We start from the raw sequence: 20,891 nt of genomic DNA on the forward strand, positions 1-20,891 counted from the left end.
CTGCCCCAATCCAAAACAATCTACCCCAAAACAATCTGCCCCACTCCAATCCAAAATAATCTGTCCCACTCCAGTCAGCTTCATCCCCATCTGCCCCACTCCAATCCAAAACTATTTGTCCCACTCAAATCCAACCCCACTCCAGTCTGCCCCACTCCAGTCCAAATCAATCTGCCCAACTCCAATCTAAACTACTCCAATCCAAAACAATACACTCCACTCCAATCAAATACATCCCACTCCAATTCAGTCCACCCCAATCAATCCCAAAACACCCCACTCCCATCAAATCCACCCCAATTCACCCAACTCCAATCCAATCCACCCTGATACAATCGACCCCACTCCAATCTAAAACAATCTGCCCCACTCGAGTCTGCCCCACTTCAATCCAAATCAAACTGTCCCACTCCAATCTGCCCCACTATAATCCAAAACAATCTGCTCCACTCCAATTCAAAACAATCTGCCCCAATGCAATCTGCTGCACTCCAGTTCAAAACAATGTGTCCCACTCCAATAAGCCCCATTGCAATCCAAAAAATGTGCCCCACTCCAATCCAAAACAATTTGCCCCACTCCAATCCAAAACAATGTCCCACTCAAATGCGATTTCATTCCAATCCAAGTCTGCCCCACTCCAAACCACCCCAACTTAAGTCTGCCCCACTCCAATCCAAAACAATCCACACCACTCCACCTCACCCCAATCCTATCCACCCGACTCTCATCTAATCCACCCCTCCAACCCAATCCACCCAACTCCAGTTCAATCCACCAAACTCCAATCTGACCAATCTAAAACAACCTGCCTCACTTGAGTTTGATCCCACTGCAATCCAAAACAACCTGCCTAACTCCTTCCTGCCCCACTCCAATCCCAAACAACCCATTTCAATCCAAAACTGTCTGCCATACTTCAATCCAATTCACCCCTATCCAATTCACCCCACTCCAATACACCACACAGTCCACCCCACTACAATCCAGTCCACCCCAGTCTAATCCACCCCACTCCAATCCACCTCATCCCAATTCACTCCAGCCCAATCCACCCCACTCCAGTCCGATCCATCCCATCCCAGTAGTCCACGCCACTCCAATCCACCCACTCCATCACACACTCATCTACCCCAATCCAATACACCACATCCCAATCCTTCCCACTGCAGTCCACCACGCCCTAATCCAGTGCACCCCATTTCATCCACCCCAACCCACTCCAATCGACCAGTCTATTCCAATCCACCCACTCTACCCCAATCCAAGCCACCCCAGTTCGCCATACCCCACTCCAGTCCATCCAGTCTACCCCACTCCAATCCATCCAGCCAACCCCAATCCACCCCACTCCATTCCTATCCACCCCACCCCACCCCACCCCAGTTCAATCCACCCCACTCTAAACCAGTGAATCTAATCCACATCACTCCAATCTGCTCTAGCAGTTTCATTCCAACCCAGCCCTATCACTCCAATTCAAACTGCCTATCCCAATCCAACCTAATGCACCCCACTCTAATCCACCCCAATCCCATCCACCTCACCCTATTTCAATAAACCCCACTCTAATCCAATCTACTCTAATCCACCCCCACTCTACCCCAATCCTATCCGCCCCATTACCTGAATCCACTCCAACCCACTCCCCTGTATTCCACGACATTCCACAACACTCTCTACCACTGAAACTCTACTCCCCTCTACGACATTCCAATAAATAAACTCTACAACACTCTACTCCCCCCCACTCCACTCTGACACTCCATGCCACTAACGTTTAGCCATGCTGAACAGCAGCCACACTGATGTACAACATGGTAAAACACATTGAGAACGCCAATAGCTATGGTATAGGCAAAACCTATTGGCTTTGCCAATGCTTGTTTTGCTGTACTCCTCTGTTTCCATTATTGTCTACACTGCGTTTCTTACGTTCAAATTGTACTGCTTATCATTATGTTGTGTCAACACAACAGGAGCTACTAACTAAACCACATATTTGTTGGGGCCATACATATTCACACACAATAAGGGCAAACGTGATATAACTTTAAAGAAAGTAATGGTTCAGAATGCGAGATCGAAAGATTATCGCATATGTCAATAAACTCTCTGCCACACAGAAAAATAATCACAAGTTTATATATGGATAATGCTGAATGTGTCCGCCTGCCGATTGGCCGTCAGGCAAATCCCGTGAGACACAGACCCCACCCCCCTCTGCCTTTTGAAATACCATAGGCCATTTGTGCTGCCCATCAGTACCTGGAGTGCCCCGCATTGGATAATGCTTTTAGGTGGTCCAAGACTAGCTGCATAGGGGCTGCCTTGAGCAGCCAATCATTAAGTGCAGGAGTACACACATTCCTGACCTGAAAGGCTATTCCACAACCATCAACATGACCTGTGTGAAAACCTGAGAGGCTGATGCAAGGCTGAAGGCCAATGTAGTAAACTTGAAGTGGCCTGACCCCACCACAAAGCAGAAATACTTCCTGTGGGACTGCAGAACTTGGAAGCACATGTGCTACTGCTCCAAGCACAGCATAGAGTCTTCATGATCCAAGGTCTTCAGGCGCCCTCAACTGTTCCTCTGACCCACACCTTGAGAAGATCAGCCCTTAACTGGCTAAGAATGGGCTGGCCGCCAGTGACAAGGCAGGCGGGCACTCCTCTCCCCTTCCTCAGGACCTCCTAGCCATGCGCTACCACCTGCGGTGATGCGGTGACGTGGAATAGCTATAGCTCGTGTTCGTCTCAGATTCTTTTGATCTCTCTTAGTCATTATTCTCAACTGTGCATCCTGGAGAGTCCAATTTTCAGTGAAGAGCCTGCACCTTGCAATAGTGGCCTTAACTCACGAGCCAAACCTGAACAGGAACACCCCCCCTCCACCACCCTATTGTATTTTTATTCCTTAGATTTTTAAATGTATCCTATCCTCCCTTCTACCTCTTCTGTGTTTAAATTATCGGGCTCCTTCGCAGGTCATATTTTACCACTCTTCTTTCACTCATCATTAGATCTCTACCTTGGACAGTCATTAATCTATAGCTGAAATTTCAAGATGTCGTCTCCAGTGTGGACACCTAGATACGTCCCATCAGATGTTTGTTCAGTGATAACACACCTTCATTTTCTGTTGGTTATGTCTTTTCCTCTGCACCCCATAATTAATCTGATTTTATAATAGCAGTTTGCCAACGCTGAAGGAATTTGATAAAAAAACAATACTCTTGTAGACATCTCTTGGCACCTTTGCACAACTCTTAGTGGCAGTTTTCGATCATAGTTGTCAATCCCACACCAGCTCAAACCATCTTAGAGTCTTTCCTTTCTTTCGACTCCATCATGTCACCTGCAAATGTGTGTACAGCTTTTCCTGACACTCGTTTTCGCTGATGATAAAGACTCTAAAAAGGTTGGACTTTAATGCAGTTCCTGTGGCATCCCACCTGTCACCCCCTCTCCATTTATTACTACCTGATGTCTAATACCACTTGGCCATCTCTAGATCATTAGAAATATTTCATTAGGAAATGTTTGTTAAATAATTAACTTTTTTTTGGTCAGTTACCTTCTTCAACTTTCAGTGTAGTCAGAAAATCTTCAATAGTATCACAAATGTGATTAAAGTGTCATCAATTGACAACCTGTGCGACTGTGCTCTGAGAGGTAAAGCTTGGCACTACCTTTCCTGTGTTCCTCTAACATGTGCTTGTCTTCCGCTTATGAAAATTCCTTACGAGCAATCTAGTGCCTCCAACCACTTCCTTCCAGTCTCGGTTTTGGACGTCTGAATCTATCGCTATTTCTTTTTCTTCACTGAAGCTGTAGTTTGTTCTTTTGGTGATTGTGCCCATCTCTACACCTACATGCAGACACACCTCTGAATGCCACCCGCCAGCTTCCATCTCCAGGATTTCACCATCAAAGGTTCCATAAGAACAGGCTTACCCAAGGTTCATTCATTCAGCTTAACACGTGGGTGGTCCTAAAAGCATTCTTCCACAATCCAACAAATGCAGCTACAGGAATGTCCACATTACCGTACCGTACCGTACATTACCAGCAGGTGTCTCTGGTCCAATATCTTGACAGGACTAAGCATTTCTGAAAATCCGGTCAGCTTTTGGTGGCCATCCGACGTCCTCAAAAGGGTGGTCACTCTCCAAGCAGGTCATCTCAAGCAGGATGCTCCCTTTAGGGCAGTTACAGGGCATTCCGGCAAACTCTACAGCCCTTTATGCAGCAGCAACAAGGGCGATCAGCCACCTTAAAGTCACCACAAGGCAATACTGCCTGGATGGAGAGGGGTTTAGCAGTGGGACAAGCAGTTCTTCATCATCATCTGTTTTGGTAAGGTGAGCCTCTTCTCTTTATTCCCACCATCCGCTCTCTGGCATGTTTATAACTATGTTGTACTGCTTACTATTCTGATTCAAAGCATGTGAAACTTGTCTTCACCCTTTGCTCTAGATTACCAGTTTTGTTTTCTTTTCACACTTAGGCTTGAAGTCGGAGGTCTAGTGCACCCTCACTTTATCGGGGGAAGCCTGGGTCTTTTCCAATGAAGTACTTCTGCTACAAAAGAAGCACTATTTGGAGCCCTTCAAGGCACGCCAACATTTAGTATTGCAAATCAAAAGAATGATTCAAATATGTGAATCTAGAAGACCCAACCGTGGAGAATGACCAAGTAATAGGGTGAGTGCAGCCAGATAAGACAAATAAGCAAAGTGTTTCTTGCAGAGAATAAGCTATTGCAGACTGCAAGGCGGGCATTAGAATAGGAGTGGAGCATCCCTTTCTAGATACAGAGTGTGAGACAAAATGGTGACTAGCTATGGAACTGGAAGAATGGAGGCAAGACTGTGGTAGAAAGAGCAAGAGAAGGATCATGAACTGCAGACATAGTGGGGGAAAAACAGGAGGCACAGAAGAAAAAGGCCACATGACAGGGAATAGTTACAGAGCTTCTAGAATTTGATGAAGACATACCAGGAGGACATGCAGCATGAACAAAAGGAGTTACCTCCCTTTTATGCAGTGTGTCTGGGGACCATGCGTAGTCCCAATGGAGTGAAAGCCAGCTGTATGAGCGTGCGCTGTCTTGTGGTACGTTTGGTATACATGTGCACTATGCAGATGTCGCTACACGTTGGGCATTTCTATCTCTGCTTCTGGGGTATGTGCTTCTCCACAGCATCAGTTCCTATGCAGAACTTACTGGGACCTTCTGCCTACGGCAAGACAGAAAAGGATGTCAATCTCCCTCAGAGCAGGCACCCGGTGAGTAGTCGGAATTGTGACAATATACAAGACTGGGCCAGGAGGTCTGACAAGTATTCACCACCAAATAGCTTTTTTTCTTGACAGCTACTTACATCCGTCACTGCAAAACCTTCTTCACTACAGATTCTAGAGACACTGAAACATCAGGAACGAGCACAAAAAAAACAGTGTCCTCGTAATCTGGACAGTGTGGCCCTTTTAGAGATGCTTTGTCATAATTCATTTACATATAATCACGTTAATTAAAATATAATACAATTTTACCAGCCCCCCTCAGACGTAACAAGACAGATTACCCTTGGCAAATCCTAAAGATGCGAATTACATACCACCAAGACTGCTACCGAAATCACATCATCACAACTAGTCGCCTTTTTAGGATAATAATGGTACTTCTTCCTAGTTGAAGCCTTTTTCTCAGACAGAGTAAGATATGCTGAGTGTGCAGACTGAGTTCTCTTCATATGCCAGACTGCAGTGCACCTCACAATCTGCAGGTTACATACTGGGGTCCTAAATCACTTTCTTTTATGGTTCCATTTAGTTATATCGTTTCTTTGGTACTGCCATCACTACTACTATTTAAAGTCCTTTGAGAAAAACTTTAGGTCCATACATAATGGCCTCTGTGCGCTTCTCCCCATCCCCCAAGATGTATGCAAGTATGCAGCCTATATTGCTTCGTCTTTCTGTAGGCCAACATCCATTGATGTCGCTTTAAAGGCATTGAATTGCAGACGATGTGGGGAAAGAGTAGTCACAGTAAAGTCACTAATTGTATAGTCACTTCCAAGGTATTGGTCTTAGGGGACATGGCAGACCTCATGTACCTGGAGGTAGTCAGAGAAACTTTACCAACAATCTACAGGCTGGACTAGTCAATGGAATCAAAACAGGAAGCGGACGAGAAAGGGAAGTAAAAAGAGGAAAACTAGAGAGGGGATTTGAACAGAAGTAAGATCAATAGACTTACATACACAGTGATGAGCTACTAGAATCTTTTTATTACTTTAAAAAATAGATATATTGCTGGAAATGTTCCTTTTGGATCCTGATCTGCAGAGTGTGCAGCTTCCTGATAGCGCCACTCACTGAAGCGATACTGTTTAGTCCATCATCCAGGAACTGTGAATACAAAGAAACCACAAGCGAGAGATTAGAGAGGACACATTAGAAAGGTGGAGTACAAACATAGGGATACACACTGATGTCATGAGAGTGAGGTGCCATATTAGTTATCAGGTGTACATCAGATGGTATCAGTGTGAAGAACAAGTTACTTACCTTCGGTACCGCATTATCTGGTTGAGACATAATCTAGATGCCTTGGCCAAGAGAGCTGAAGTGCCAGGTGATCCTCCGTCATCCAATCGCAGGATGGTGGCAAAGATGGAGGGTCAATTTCGAAGGGGAGGGAGTAGCCCCTTCAGACTATTTGCAAAACCCATCTATCTGACGTGATGGATTGACAGCAGGGCAGGTGATGGCGAATCCTGCCTCCCATTGGTCCCTGATAGGGAAGCGCCAGAGTAGGAAGGTTTAGAGGCTGCAGCGGGAGGGGTGGTGGGCTGGGAAGACCGCAGGTCCCCTGATCCAATAGGACGTTGGATCCTACATCCCCAGCCACGCAGAAGCTTGGCATCATGCGTGTCACGGTGGCTGGAGGGAAAGGGATGTGGTTTGACGCCCCTTCTGTGGCCACAAAAGGGGCAAACAGCAGACTGGGGGGGGGGGGGGGGGGGGGGGGATGGCGGAAGGTGGTAAAGGGCAGCAGCGAGGCCCAAGGAGCAGGCCGAAGCCCCCGACTCCTTAAAGCTCTCGAGCACCGAGACTGCTTTGTCTCCAAAGAGACAGGTGCTATCAAGGGGCACGTCCGTAAGCAAGGCTTGAACATCCCTCGAAAATCCGTACGTCCTCAACTATGCGTGGTGCCTCAAGGCCACTGTCTATGTAACCGACCTATCCAGTGAGTTAGTTGCATCCAGTCCACATCATATAGTGAACTTTGGTGCTTCTCTCCGATCAGCAACAGCTTCAGAGAGAATGGCCCAGGCCTCCTTCAGGACCTGTCGCAGCACCTGCGTGAGCATGTCTTATAAAGTATGGGATTAACAGCCCATAAGTCATGCGGCGTTCACGGACTGCAATGCCAGACTGGAGGAAGAAAAAAATCTTTTTACCAAGCTGATCCAGTCTTTTGGATTCCTTATCCAGGGGTGCGGAAGGGAATGCGCCTGGGGATGTAGAGGCCTGGATAGCCAAGCTCTCAGGGGTGGGGGTCTATGGCGGCAGGCAATTGTCCTATTAACAGGAGCCCCTGTGCTGGGTTTGGACCAAGTTCCCAGCAGGACATCAGTGAGGGCTTCATTAAAGGGCAAAAAGGGTTCTGAAAAGGAAGTCCCAGGCTGCAGCACTTCAGTCAGACCTTGGCAGCTCTCCTCACCACCAATGAATAAGATGCTCCCTCCTCGTAGCCACGGTTGGGGGAGAAAACATGCCAGCGTCAGGGAAAGTGTCCAGACCAATGGCTTCACCCAGGTCCTGAGCCCAGTCCATGGGGTCATCAAGCTGGTATTCTAAAGGGTCCAGTGACCCTTCCATACTCTCACCGTACCCATAAGAATAAGGGTCAGGATCCAACCTAGGGAGCAAGTTCCTCGTCAAAGTCAGAATCTGCATCGAGCGACGCTGGTATGGCTCCGTGTCAGAGTTGGGAATGAGTACAGGATCAACGCCAACCACGGGCCAGGGCGGCATCAGGTGCGTTGACGTCTGAACCATCATCGGGGAAAGACGCAGTGGCACGACGGATGCCAGTTCGTATCCAGGAACAGATCCCAGGGTGCCCACCAGAGCCGAGGCCGAAGCTGCCGGCATGGAACCCGAGGGGGCCCCTGCCAACCCTGCGGCGCTAGGGTCCAAAGGTGCTCCAGCAGGGTCAGACTGCCCAAAAATGAGGTTCATGGCCTCATAAACGCACGCAATTAGGCAGGGGTGGCTCTGTCACGCTTAAACTCAGGGAGGCACAGCGCCGACCCAAAAGTCGGCTTTCGTGGAAGGGGGCCTAGAGCGACAACACACCTTTTCCCACGTCATGTCATCCAACCACTGGGGTGAAGACAAAGAACGCCTGCTCTTCTTCAACTTCTTCTTGTGCTTACCCGAACATCCTGAGGACTTAGAGTGGGAGGACGACAAGTGTGGACTCCGCAAGCGGTCTCTGGACCTTCCTCTCAACCAGGAGCAATGCTGAGATGATCACCGGGCTGCAATTAGCTTTAGGGACCGCTCCCTCAAAGCTTTTGGGTTCATGGCCGGCACTTGGAGAACAACTTCGGGTAGTGGTCGGGCTCCAAGCACCAGAGACACACAAGGTGCAGACATTCCAAGGTAAGGAATCTGCAACAGAAGTCTCTATCACATTTTTAATATTCATGATGAACTACAAAAAAGTGGTGTGAGCAGCATTTGGCATTTACAAGTGTAGGATACCTCTGTCTCTCAAAAGTACGATAAGGACACGCTCTTACTATTTTTAATCCTTTGAAAAAATCAGGGGTTTCCATTTTAGGCCCATACATAAAGGGCTCTGTGCACTTCTCACCATTCTTCAGCCTGGCACCATTCATTCATTTGGCAAGAGGAGCAATGATGAGTGTGAGAGATTTTTATAAAATACTCACAATGGTGAACTACCTGATCTAAATGGCATTTCATGTGGATGTAGCCTTCTGTTCTAGTAACTGAACAAGGACTGCTCAAGTCCATTCAAGTATTTTGTCAGATGAAAAACCAAAAATGATAAAGAAACCATAATAATGTACTCTACAAGCAAGGGCGTGGGTGTTCATGACTTTGGCCACGGTGGAAGGTGTGACATAAAACCATCCTATCTTCCCAGCTCTAACAAGAAAAGTAAAATGCCAGGTACATTTGCTCAGTGTAGAGAAAATGCTGGCCAACTCTGAGTGAGAAGAACCTTACATTGAGTAAAGAGTTGCTTGTGCTGCGCAGGATGGGAATGGGTTTAAGTCAACTCAACGTAGTCAAAAAGCAATGGCCATTTGTGTACCTCCATGATAAACTCCTACCAAATGACAGAAAACACACACAAGCAAGAAGCCTAGAGTCTGCATTTCAGAAGAGGGAGCCCCGGAACATCTCTGCGGCATGGTAACGTTTTAGGATTTCATTTCAGTTCCTATATGTCCCGGTGTTGTATAGATGTAAGTTAAGCTTTAACTTTATTAATTTAGATACGTTTTAGATGATATTCTCCTGCCTCAAGTATGAGTGAAGGCTTTCAGGAGGCCTGCCAAAACGCTTTTATGATTGGCTCAAGACTGTGCAGGGGACTACGCGGCACCTGAATCAATGTGGAGAAGGGGGGGGGGGGGGACCACCAGACTCTACCTGTGGCAGGATGCTTGAGTAACCGTGAACTCAGCCCTCGTTTTGGTTGTGACAAACCAAAGCGCCCCAATATACACTCAAGGCACATTGATGTGAAAGACGCAATGCTAGTAGGAAGCGCAAGAAACAAAGCTGTACATTATCAGTAGTTACAAATACTCACAGTTATCAGTAGCAATGAGTGTCAGTCTGGCTCAGGGGGCTCGGAAGACTCATGCGATTCCAATTTGGTAATAAAGGCATCCACATCCCTGGAGCAGACAAGAAGTTAAGTGAAAAGTGAAACTGTGTGGTATGCTCTGATGAGAAGAGAGATAGAGGAGAGGATGTGTGTGCAAAGTGTCCAAATGAGAAAACAAAAAACAACAACATGACTAAGTGCGCAGAAATTAAACGGCGGCAGAGAAAACAGAGTTACAATATTGTTTTTATGAGGAAAAAGCCAGAGACCAGAGGAAAGATTGTGTGTCCCAGTAAGGAGATGGGAAGACCATCACAACATGACACATACAGAAAGAGCTACGGGATAGAAATGATGCTCTCACAGTGACACTTTACACAGAATCCATAGTACTGGTCACCCAAATGTAAACTGAAGCCTAGAAGGGTTACCTAGGAAGGGGGGCTGAGAGCACACTACCGCATATCCCAGCACAGTTTGCCCCTTTGCATCCTGGTAAAGCAGTTCACAGATAGCACCTACTTGAAAATTATCTGTAGTTTTTCACCAACGTTGGTGCAGACATTGCTGTAAATCTCTAGTCACTTATTTCTGGGTGCTCCCAACCCCCCTTCCTGTTTATCTTCAAAGGAAAGCAGAAGATCTGTCATGAAAAACCCACATCACATTGAGACCAGGAAGAGAATATAAGGAGCTCTCAGAACTCGACTCAGACTTGCTGCTCTTTTGGGAACCTATGTCAGCGAACTGAAATGATCAGGAAACAAAGGACGTGCGGACGGTGGACTATAGAATATCTTGTAATAACCCCCACAGCCCTCATTCCTAAAGTGGTAAAACTTTCAAGAAAGAAAGATACCCATATAGAACACATAATAAGAAAAATCTGACACAGCAAAGATCTATAAGAGGAAATACGGGGCATCTCGAGCATGTTTCAGTAGTGCCAGAGGAAATGGAAGAGAACTTCAAGTATACTCTATTTCAGCAACATCTCTGAATACAAGAACAGCAAGGGCTGCACAAACAACTACTAAAACAGACAAACTCTTTTTAGGTACTATGATGCCTAAGACTTCTGCACTAAGATGCTGCCCCTGATCTTGACTAATGATCTTGCCTCCGTTTTCTGAAAGCTCCACCCAGACACTTACTGTTCAGGTGAGATCAGTGATCAACAACCCTGATTTTTTTAAATGCAGAGGATCTATGGTTTTCTGGAAAAGGCTAACGTGATTGTACACAAACTGGATGGAGACCAGGATGAGCAGTACGTAGAGGATGAAGAGGAGGGACGAGAACAAATATGCGATAAGAGCAGCTCAGATGAGGATGATTCAGGTGTAGTTCATATTTATTCAGAGTTAGCGGCTTAGAAGTTCACCAATGGAACAAGAACATAGGATCAAAGTTGACTCCTGGAACATGAGAGGGTGGAATCACTTTGATGATAACAGCAACTTCCACACATAGTGAAGATGAAGATATGATTTACAGCGAGATATACTAGATGCTTTGATGCTTTTATGCTATGGGTAGATATGTTATAACAGATCTGCACTGAAATCAAGACAAGCAAAGTAATATCAGCTGAGCCGTAGGAATGCCACACATGATGTATCGTAATGCCAGTATGGCATATCAATTTTTTTTCTTCATAACAGTTAGTAAACCCTTTATATGCAATGCCTTTGTAATTCTATCAGGGGCGATCATAAACCTACATTATGATTATACTGATTATGGTCGATATGGATGGAAGTTAAAGGAGCTCTGCTTGGTGGAGCTAAAGATCATCACTGGGGAGGTCCTTCCCACAAAGGATGTTGGTTAGGTAGGGTCTACAGAACGTGGCGTTGAAATGCATTGTAGTGAATGGCAGGCTTCGAGGGTCACTCGCGCCATCACCATGCACTGCTAATTACCCCAGATAGTACGCCACTCATAACATCTTCTATGACATCATTGATAATATCACTGTAACATCTGCAGTGAAATTACTGATGAGAAAACGGTGCATGGCGAGGGCGCGAGTTATAGTTACCTTAGGGTACGAGTTATAGTTGCTTGAAATAACTAACTATAACAGCTGAATTTCTATGGTTTTGTGCATGTAAAATCTGAACCTAACTATGACGTTCCCATAACCTTTGGCTTTTTAGTAAAAGGAAAAAAAATATTAATATATATGATTTTTCAGTCAGTGAAGCCAAAACACGTCAGCCATTAATACTTTTTGTTCACACTATTTTTGAAGTACTGGTGGTAACCGATAAAACATTAATCTTTTTTGCACTTTCACTGGCTGTGGACGTCTCTCTATAGTTGTGCTGCTGTGTCACGAGTCGAGAGAGAGAGTTTCACTAAAATCCAAAGGTTACAGGAATGTTATAGTTAGGTTCAGATTTTACATGCACAAACCCATAGAAATTCAGCTGTTATAGTTATTTTAAGTAACTATATGTATTTGCACCTTAACCTGAAATCTGTGACAATCTCCTGGCATTTTTCAAGAACAAAATTGACTCCCTCAGGTACCATATCGCTGACTCCAGTGTGAGACCTTCTGCACATGAATCTCAGTCCTCCACTGATATATTTACAGGACTCGAGCCAACACATCCCTTCAACTGAACGTACTTATACTAATGGAGTTAGCTTCAGTGTCGGAGTTAGAGGTTAAAAAAATTCCATCCTTCAAGACGTCATACCTATTCTGGGATGCAATCAATGCTAAATTAATTAACCTGGGCCTACCTGCAGCCGTACTGCTTATTATCAAAAATGGAAATAGCTCCCTAGTTAGTGCGCAAATCCCACAGGACCAAAGACATGCAATCATTACCGTGATTCTAAAGAAGGACAATGCAGAACACAGTGACTTGGCAAATTAAAGACCAATCTTTAGACTCCCTTGTGTTGATAGGTTTATTGAAATAGTGGTGTCCCAACAACTCTATCATCTTGAGAACAACACCTTCCTCAATGACCTCCAATGAGGCCTTAAGACAAGAAGAATCACCAAAACTACCCTAATAAACATAAAGGAGGAACTCTGGAAGGCAGATGGTGATAAAGTTCTTCTAGATCTCTCTGCCGCACTCAATACCAAGGATCATGATGTGCTCATCCACAGGTGGGCATTAATAACCACGCAGTAGCAAACAACAGCACCAATAGGGTAATTTGGGCTCTTCCTCTTTAAAACTACAAATATCTACTATGGTGTACCCTAGGGTTCTGGATTGTCTCCAACCCCATTCAATGTCTACATGTCACAGCATCCTGACTTCCTACAGCGCTGGATACCATTTCCACGTGGACGACTCCCAGCTCCATCGAAGGATTGAAGTTGACTGGGGCTCTGTAACCACGTTTTCTCACTGCGTAAGCCCTGAAAATTCGCTATTTGTGAAATGTAATTCATACCATAACTCACTCCATTCTACATAAAAACATAGATTTCTTTTAGAGATTAATAAAACACCAAGACATTATAATAAAGAGACTCAACAACTATATATGAAATGCTCATATCGGAGTAGATTTGGAATCCTTTCATTGAATTTTATGACAAAACAAGAGAAAATGTGAAGTTCTCTACCCTTAGATAGTTACAGTAGTTTGATTACTGCGTCAGGAGCACCTTCTATATTTTGGAACTGTATATGATATTTTTGTCGTGTGGTCGTATATGCCATGGATTATGCATTCTTCCCTGGTTCCACTCCGCTGTTTTCTATTGTTGTCGTATCATTACTACGAGTTTCTAATAGCCCCTATTTAACTTCTATCTGTTTTGCTCTAGAGTCATGGGACGCTAAAGCTCGCAGGCCGCCAACGCAACACCAAGATCATTTTTCTTAGCTAATGTGAAGCCCAGGTCCTGCTGAACTCAGTGCCTGCCCATGTCCAGGTCCCAAGCTCAAGGGGAGGAGGGAAGTAATGCCTGGTTATAGATAATGAGTGACCAAAAAGGCCAAAACAAAACACCAACTTCTGTCTGCCCCTATGACATTTTATTTTTTTCCCCTCAACATATCTATAGCTAAAATGGACTTTAGTTGCTCTAACTGAATGTTAGCTAAAGTCTATAACTAGTTTTACCAGGAGCATTCCTATCTTTGTTATAAAGAGCTCACCAACGTCTGGCTGGGTAACTGGCAGTACACCCACACTGCTCAGCCTGGCTAAGGCTTCACACAGGGGTATCCTTAAATTATGTTCCATTGCATACAGTGTCATAAACTCTTGGCTCACTCAGTGCAATAGCCATTGGTACATAACAACTGACTCCCAAGGGTCCCAAACATCTTTGCATCGTTAGCTTCAAAGCCAACGTTAACGCTGTCCCAAGCTGTTCACAGACTTGGCTTGTCTATGGTCTACTTTTAACATGTTCAGTCACTTCTCTACTTCTGGACAGAGACTGGTAGAAGAACCCAATATTTTAGGGCTAGCAATATAGTCTGCTCGTTCTTTAAGCATGCATCAGTGGACCATGCATACTTGTATGGATGCCTCCTCGCTCTACTTGGAACTGAACCTTAAAAGGAGAGTGATGTTTCATCATACTCCTTCGAACCACCTGGATTTTGAGCAAAAGCTGTGCAAGCAGACGTTCTTTAATGTAATACTCTTTAAATAAGTCTTTATCATATAAGAACATACAGCTCTCAAAGATGCACAACAATGACAAATGTCAGCCGCCCTATTTGAGACTCATCACATGATATTACCAACACGCTTTAGAATGATAAAGCTCTAAATAGCAAACAATTTTCATTGATATGACAAATGAAATGGGAAAACTACATTCTGTAAAGAGCAGATGGATTAACTATTCCTTCCAAACCCTACACCCATCCCAGATCCAGAACATCTACACACCACAAAGCCTCAATATAGCAATTATGTAAATAATTTTACTTGGGAATCAAGGCACACACAGAATGGGCTCTTAAAAAATGATGTTCTGTGCTGACTAACACTTAAGTACTGGATCTTAAACAATGTAAACCTAACTGACGGGTACACTGAGAGCATTCCCTCTAACACAAAAGATTACGACAGAAAATGAGAAATAAGATGTGGGGAAGTGAGCTGTCATTGCTCAAAGAAGTCACGAGGAGCCACGTACTGTCAACTAAGCAGAGAGCAAGATTATAATAGGAGAGCATTAAGACAAAGCAAGAGAGATACAGCATGGAACAGAAGCAGGGAAGGAATCACACGGGTTGATGCTTGAGTGGAGGGGACGCAGGACAAACTTATTAGTACTCTTGGAGGGGCAAAAATAGATATGGAAAAAGCAATATTAGTTAATGTATTGGAAAAGCAGGCAAAGCAATGAAAGTCAAGCTAAAGCAGATATGGTCCATGTGATATATACAAAGACTGTGCTGTCACCAACCCTGTATCTCCAGCACACAATTCTGTAGCAGAGACAGTGGAGGATGGGAATCTGCTAAGGACCTTAAAGGCCAAAGCCATTTGCTTTCCTCAAGGATATAGCCATTGAGGAAATGCCAATGCCAAAACATTAACAAATGTCTGCATTTCAGGCAACCTTTTAACACAAAGCTGCACCCTTATGATCCTCCTGCACATAGGACAAAAACAAAGAAATTCTGGAAGGCACACAGCACATAGGTAGGTAATGTTTGTGGCAGGGCAATAACATTGATAGACTGGGCGAGAATTATGTCAGGCAAAATCTATAAACAAAGCAAAGAAGCTTAGACTGACTGATAACAGTGAAGGAAAGGGATAAGCAAGCAGAAAAGTATGGGGATCCTTTAGAAATAGATCAATCGATTTACAAGACATGACCTCTATAATGGTGACCTTGATGGATCAACCTGCAGAATACCAAGATAACCCTTTAGGTAGGACAGTGCCGAAAGTTATGAACTGTTACACAATAAGACAAGGAGGCCAGCGTGTATGCACACAGGTAAAGTTCTCATAAGAAGTCAAAGTGATGGGTTTAAAGCCCTAAGAAAAGGTTATGGATGGAGCCAAAAAAGGCACTCCGCAGGAGCAAGATCTCTGGACAATGGTGATATAGGACACCTCATCCTGACACCTGAAAGACAAAAGTGATGACGAGTTGATAGCATGATGGTAAGGAAAACAAACATGCAGTTCTTTAACCTGAGTCGTTGAAGGATGCCGTTTCGTCTCTCTCTCAGCACCTGCAGCAGTGGATCATCTTCAAACTCAGTGCCATCAGAATCTGTATAAGACAAGACAAGATTTTGTGATGAAATCATTATGACCAAAGATGACCTGAATACCACCAATCCCTGGGTAACGAAACCCAATCCTGTAAACAAGGCTTCTCCAACAAATAGCTTGTGAGTAAGTCTATACCTGCAAGTATGTCTCCTGTGTGCAGACCAGCCTACTACATTAGAGGCTTTTGCTTGATTGAATGGATATATGTATAACATTGAAAAGTGTGTATTCAAGATGAAAATATGTACATTTTCAGAACTCATAAGTGGAGGTTTGGAGGAAAATTATTGAATTTCCAGTTCATCCATTCCTACCACTGAGTTGGGTAACAATAAATATGTTATTTCAGTTCAAAGATACTTCTCCAGGTAAACTTGTACTTTACAAATACATGTTATAATATGTTTCAGGCGGATATTGGAGTTATAAATCATGCGACGTTGGGAGACTTATTACCCTAGTGCATTGCAGCTATGGCTGCCATGTATTACCCAGGTAGAAGCGTCTAAACTTGAAAATGCATGTTTAACACTCTGCTGGCATCCCTGACTGATGCACAAAGTTGATCACTGCTGGTCATCTTGCATAGGGTTGCCACTAATGTAATCTTGTCTGATTTGGTCACTATTACAACAGTAATACTATTAGTAGCTCAGGCTGATATTCATTGTACATATGTAACTCTTATGAGAAAATAGGTTGGAGATCCCTGCTGTAAACTGAGATTTGTCCCTCTTGTTTGCCTTGCCGTCACTCTCCTTTTTTGTTTCTCTTTCAGTGTATTTCTTCAAAAGCTTACCTCAAAGTTGAAATGAAATTTGCCAGGCAAGAGTGTACGTCAGTTGTTGTTGCTGTAGATTGGACTGAAGGTCCACCAGTTCTTCTGTATTACAAGGGACTACTGCAGATGATGAACCAGGTGTCAATAGAGTGAATCACAAGGACTCCTATTTTTCTTATTGGTCAATGTTATTTCAGGCATTTACCCAATTCTTTTGAATATAGGAAAATGTAAAAGTAAAACACTTTGATGTTTAATGATCTTATCCACCTCTGTTTTTCATTGGTCCTGCCATAATAAAAACACTTGGAACCCGCTGTACTAAGACCCATTCGCAACCCAGGGTGAGCAATTTATACACTGACTGGTTTGCAAATGGGTATGCAATTTACGACCTATGTACTAATACGTTTTTGTACATTGCACATTTATGGGAATTGCAAAACCACATCTCTAATTAATATTAGGTGTGTCGCAATTTGTGAGTCCCTATAATTGGCTGCCAGTGCAGGGACAGCAGATCACCATCCTTGCCTTTGCTTTCTCGTCAGAACACATTTCTTTAATAACACTATGAACTGTACACTTTGTTTAATAAAACCAGCCTGTGTCCTCTAAAATGACAGTTGCTGCTTTTAAAAACAAATGTTTCCTGTTTGGGGACACATGTGGGGAACACAAAGTGGCCCCTTGAACCACTATCTACTTACCCTGAAGCTGCCTGAGATCATTTCCAGTCACTTACCATTCCCCTTACTGATGCATGCCAGCACGAACTGCAATTTGGAGGAGACACCCTTTTCACATCCCATCCTAATTGTGGTACAATATGGTTTGCAAGAATCATTTGGTGAGTCAGAAAGGCTTTTCCAACTCAACAACAGAGGTTTAGTACATGGCTCAACATCACCTTGCAGTAAGAACCCTGTGATGTTGCAGTCATCTGCTTTGTGTCTGCACACTGGTTTAGTATATCTGGCTTCTAGTTCTCAAGCACTGTGGTGAACCCGTGGTCCTTTGACTGGGAGAGTATGTTGTAGGCTCACATCGTGGCTGATCCTTGAAGATCAGACGTTAGTCCTGGTGATAAGTGGTCTTAGAACTGGGTGACAAGATGACTCAGTAGGGCGCAACTACAACTGTGATACCGCTGACATTTTTGGTACCTGCCGCTCATTGTTTCTGCAGGAAGAAAAACTTTGTGTATCATCATGGTCCACTGACGCCCATTACCTGAGAACTGTATCTCCTCTGAAAAGATGCACCAGCATGAAGACTCTTTTCCTCTCCTTATGTGGAAGCAAACTTTACTAGCTGTATAGTAACCTGTCCCCCATCCAAGGCAACAGGATATCCAAGGTGTTTTAATATTTCTTCCTTGTTCCACAAGCAAACAGATATACTCACCATCCCTAGATTTGAGAAAGCCTACAAAGACTTACATTTAGATTAGTTTTACTCTCTAACAAACTTCTGAAGATGATGCTCACCTTCTGCGTCATCCAGAAGCTGTGTTGCAACCTCCAGGGGCTGCATTCGAGGCTGTTCAACTGTGGCGCTGGTGCTGGGACGTGGCTCATCACTGCTGATAAATGGCTGTTGCTTTGATTTATCCCCAGTCGGGTGTGGAGATGTGGGGGGAGAGAACAGTCTCTCGGACATCACCTAAAAGAATAACATATGCCTCATCAGTTAAAGTTCTCAGACATTGCTCACTCTTGCCTTTCACAGTTGTCATCAGTACCACCCCATCATTTCAGCGCCATGGCTCCCAACATGCCCACACACCCCATTTTGAAGGAGGGTATTGATCTGCTTCTAAAAGGAGTGGCAACACATCTTGATCCAGAACCAATGGTGAAAATGTGCCTTCTGTTTCAGATTGTTCTGTGCTCAATGGAATAGACTGGAGGATGTGCTGTTGTGGTTTTAATCATCACCCATGAAAGCTAGTTTTCAAGGCACTTAAACATAAAATCACGGACTATGTCACTCTTCCTACTGATGAGAGGGCGTCTGCATTACACCAATATTTAGAGCATTCCAAAAATCAGTGCTGCCATGTTAAAGCTTTGTATACGAATAGTATTGTGAGATAAGTTTTCCAACTGGCTCAAAAGACAATCAGGTGATGTAAAACTGAGGATTTAAATTACTAATATGAGTTTTTTAGCACTGTTATTTAGCATTTTATCATATAATAGCATGGCAATAACAAGTAACTAAACTCAGCATAACTATGATACCATATTCGAGTCTGTTTTCACGTTCCATTGTACTAACATAGCACTGTATAGTCCCAGTACAATTTATTATAGGGATAACACTTGTTCACGATCTAATCGACAAAGTCCGTCTCTCTCACTGTGAATCCTTACAACTCCTCCCCCCCACGGCTTTTTTGCATTTATGTATATTGGTTATTAGAATTCTCTGCTAAGACTTACCCCCAGATCCCCAAATCCCTTTCTACATCTATTCTACCCTCACACAAAAAACATACGTCTGCTACAGCCCATTCAGTCGTGTAGGCAATCTGGGATTGAAACCGAAGGACCACACGGGAGAGCCAAAGTATAGCACTTCTTGTTTTTGCCAAGAGCAGTCCCAGAGAACCAAACCTTTTTTGGATTTTTCGGTCTTTCTTGGGTCTAGGTATTAATCCAGAGAGGCATTATTTTTACTGTACCACACAGCTTTAAGGTGGTCATTTGACCAAGCTTAGCAACCACCGCCAACCAGTGATCCATCCCACCACACGACCATGTCATGGGTAAAAAAAAAAAAAAAAAAAAATATATATATATATATATATATATATATATATATATATATATATGTATATGTATAGTCCGCGCGCGCATCACATCTCAGGCAAGACACTGATCGTGTCGAGAATATTCAATTAAGTCTCTGGTGTGCCAGGTAGGTGCAGAGTAGAAGTGACTTTTTCCACATTTCTTTATTGATTTTTAAAGATGATGCACACATTTACTCTTATCGGCGTTCATTGCCCACAGGCCACATGCAGGTCACAATTCACAATATTAATTTACCATTCACCCTTCAGCCAATAATTTTCACCACTCTGTGCAAGTGCACCTGATCTGAGTCCTTCTCGATTTTATTAGATTTATCCGCAGCGTTGAAAACTATCTCAAATGACATTCTGCTGCAACGAGCTCATTGTGGTATTTCTCATCTAGCTCTGGCCTGGATCAAATAGTTCTCATCTAATTGCAGACAAAATGTCATGCTAGGATCCTTCTTCTCCCCTGAAAAACCGGTCAACACAGGTGTGCCCAGGGCTTTTCACTAATCCCAGCTTCAGTTAATATTTATGCCCCCCTAAGTTACACATCCTCATTGGGCATTGCTGTTGCTTCCTATGCTGATGACATGAAAGTTATGCTGTCCTTAGATAAGGCCTCTTTGAGCTCTAAGCTAAATTTTAAATGTTGTCTGACTGAGATCATTCGGGTGAAAATGCAACACCGATAAAACAGAGATTGTGCTGTTTGGAAGCTTCAATACCTTTGACCCTATTCTCTGGTGACCATCTTCTACCTCGCCTTCTCCCTCCTCCAATCCAGGTGGCCAGAAATCTTGAAGTTAAATTTGACTCAGCTTGCTCTATTTTTTACCTCAAGCAACTAGTGTAGCAGGCACTTGCTTTGGCCTCATGAAAGCTTTGAAAACATTTCTCGACTTCATTCCACTTGCTGCTAAGAAAACAGTTGCTACTGCTCTAATATCATCACTGCTGAAGTTCAGTAATAGCCTGTAAGCTGGATCCTCTAAACTCACTATTCAGAAGCTTCAGGTAGTCCAATGTGCTGCAGCCAGACTGGTCCTGAAACTTTCCCGTCGGGCTTCGGTTTCCAGACCCCTGAGAATTCCACATTGGCTACCAATCTACAAAAGAATACTCTCGAAGATCCACCTATTAATATTCAGGGCCCACAGAGCTTCGGGACG

The 20,891-nt window shown here is 44.0% G+C and overlaps 1 protein-coding gene across 3 annotated transcripts in view; it reads right to left on the reverse strand.

The window, feature by feature from the left end:
* Positions 1-6,282: 6,282 nt before the first annotated feature.
* The window catches only part of PROSER3 (proline and serine rich 3), a 103,758-nt gene continuing 89,149 nt past the window's right edge, over positions 6,283-20,891 (reverse strand). For all 3 annotated transcript variants that reach the window (XM_069201133.1, XM_069201131.1, XM_069201132.1), the window contains 4 exons: positions 18,404-18,578; positions 16,049-16,130; positions 9,875-9,962; positions 6,283-6,423 (listed from right to left, as the gene is read on the reverse strand). In XM_069201133.1, the coding sequence (XP_069057234.1) occupies positions 9,896-9,962; positions 16,049-16,130; positions 18,404-18,578 (324 nt within the window). In that variant the 3' untranslated portion in view covers positions 6,283-6,423; positions 9,875-9,895. The remainder of the gene's footprint in view (positions 6,424-9,874; positions 9,963-16,048; positions 16,131-18,403; positions 18,579-20,891) is intronic.

Source organism: Pleurodeles waltl, chromosome 7, assembly GCF_031143425.1.
Source record: "Pleurodeles waltl isolate 20211129_DDA chromosome 7, aPleWal1.hap1.20221129, whole genome shotgun sequence".
Lineage (NCBI taxonomy): Eukaryota > Metazoa > Chordata > Amphibia > Caudata > Salamandridae > Pleurodeles > Pleurodeles waltl.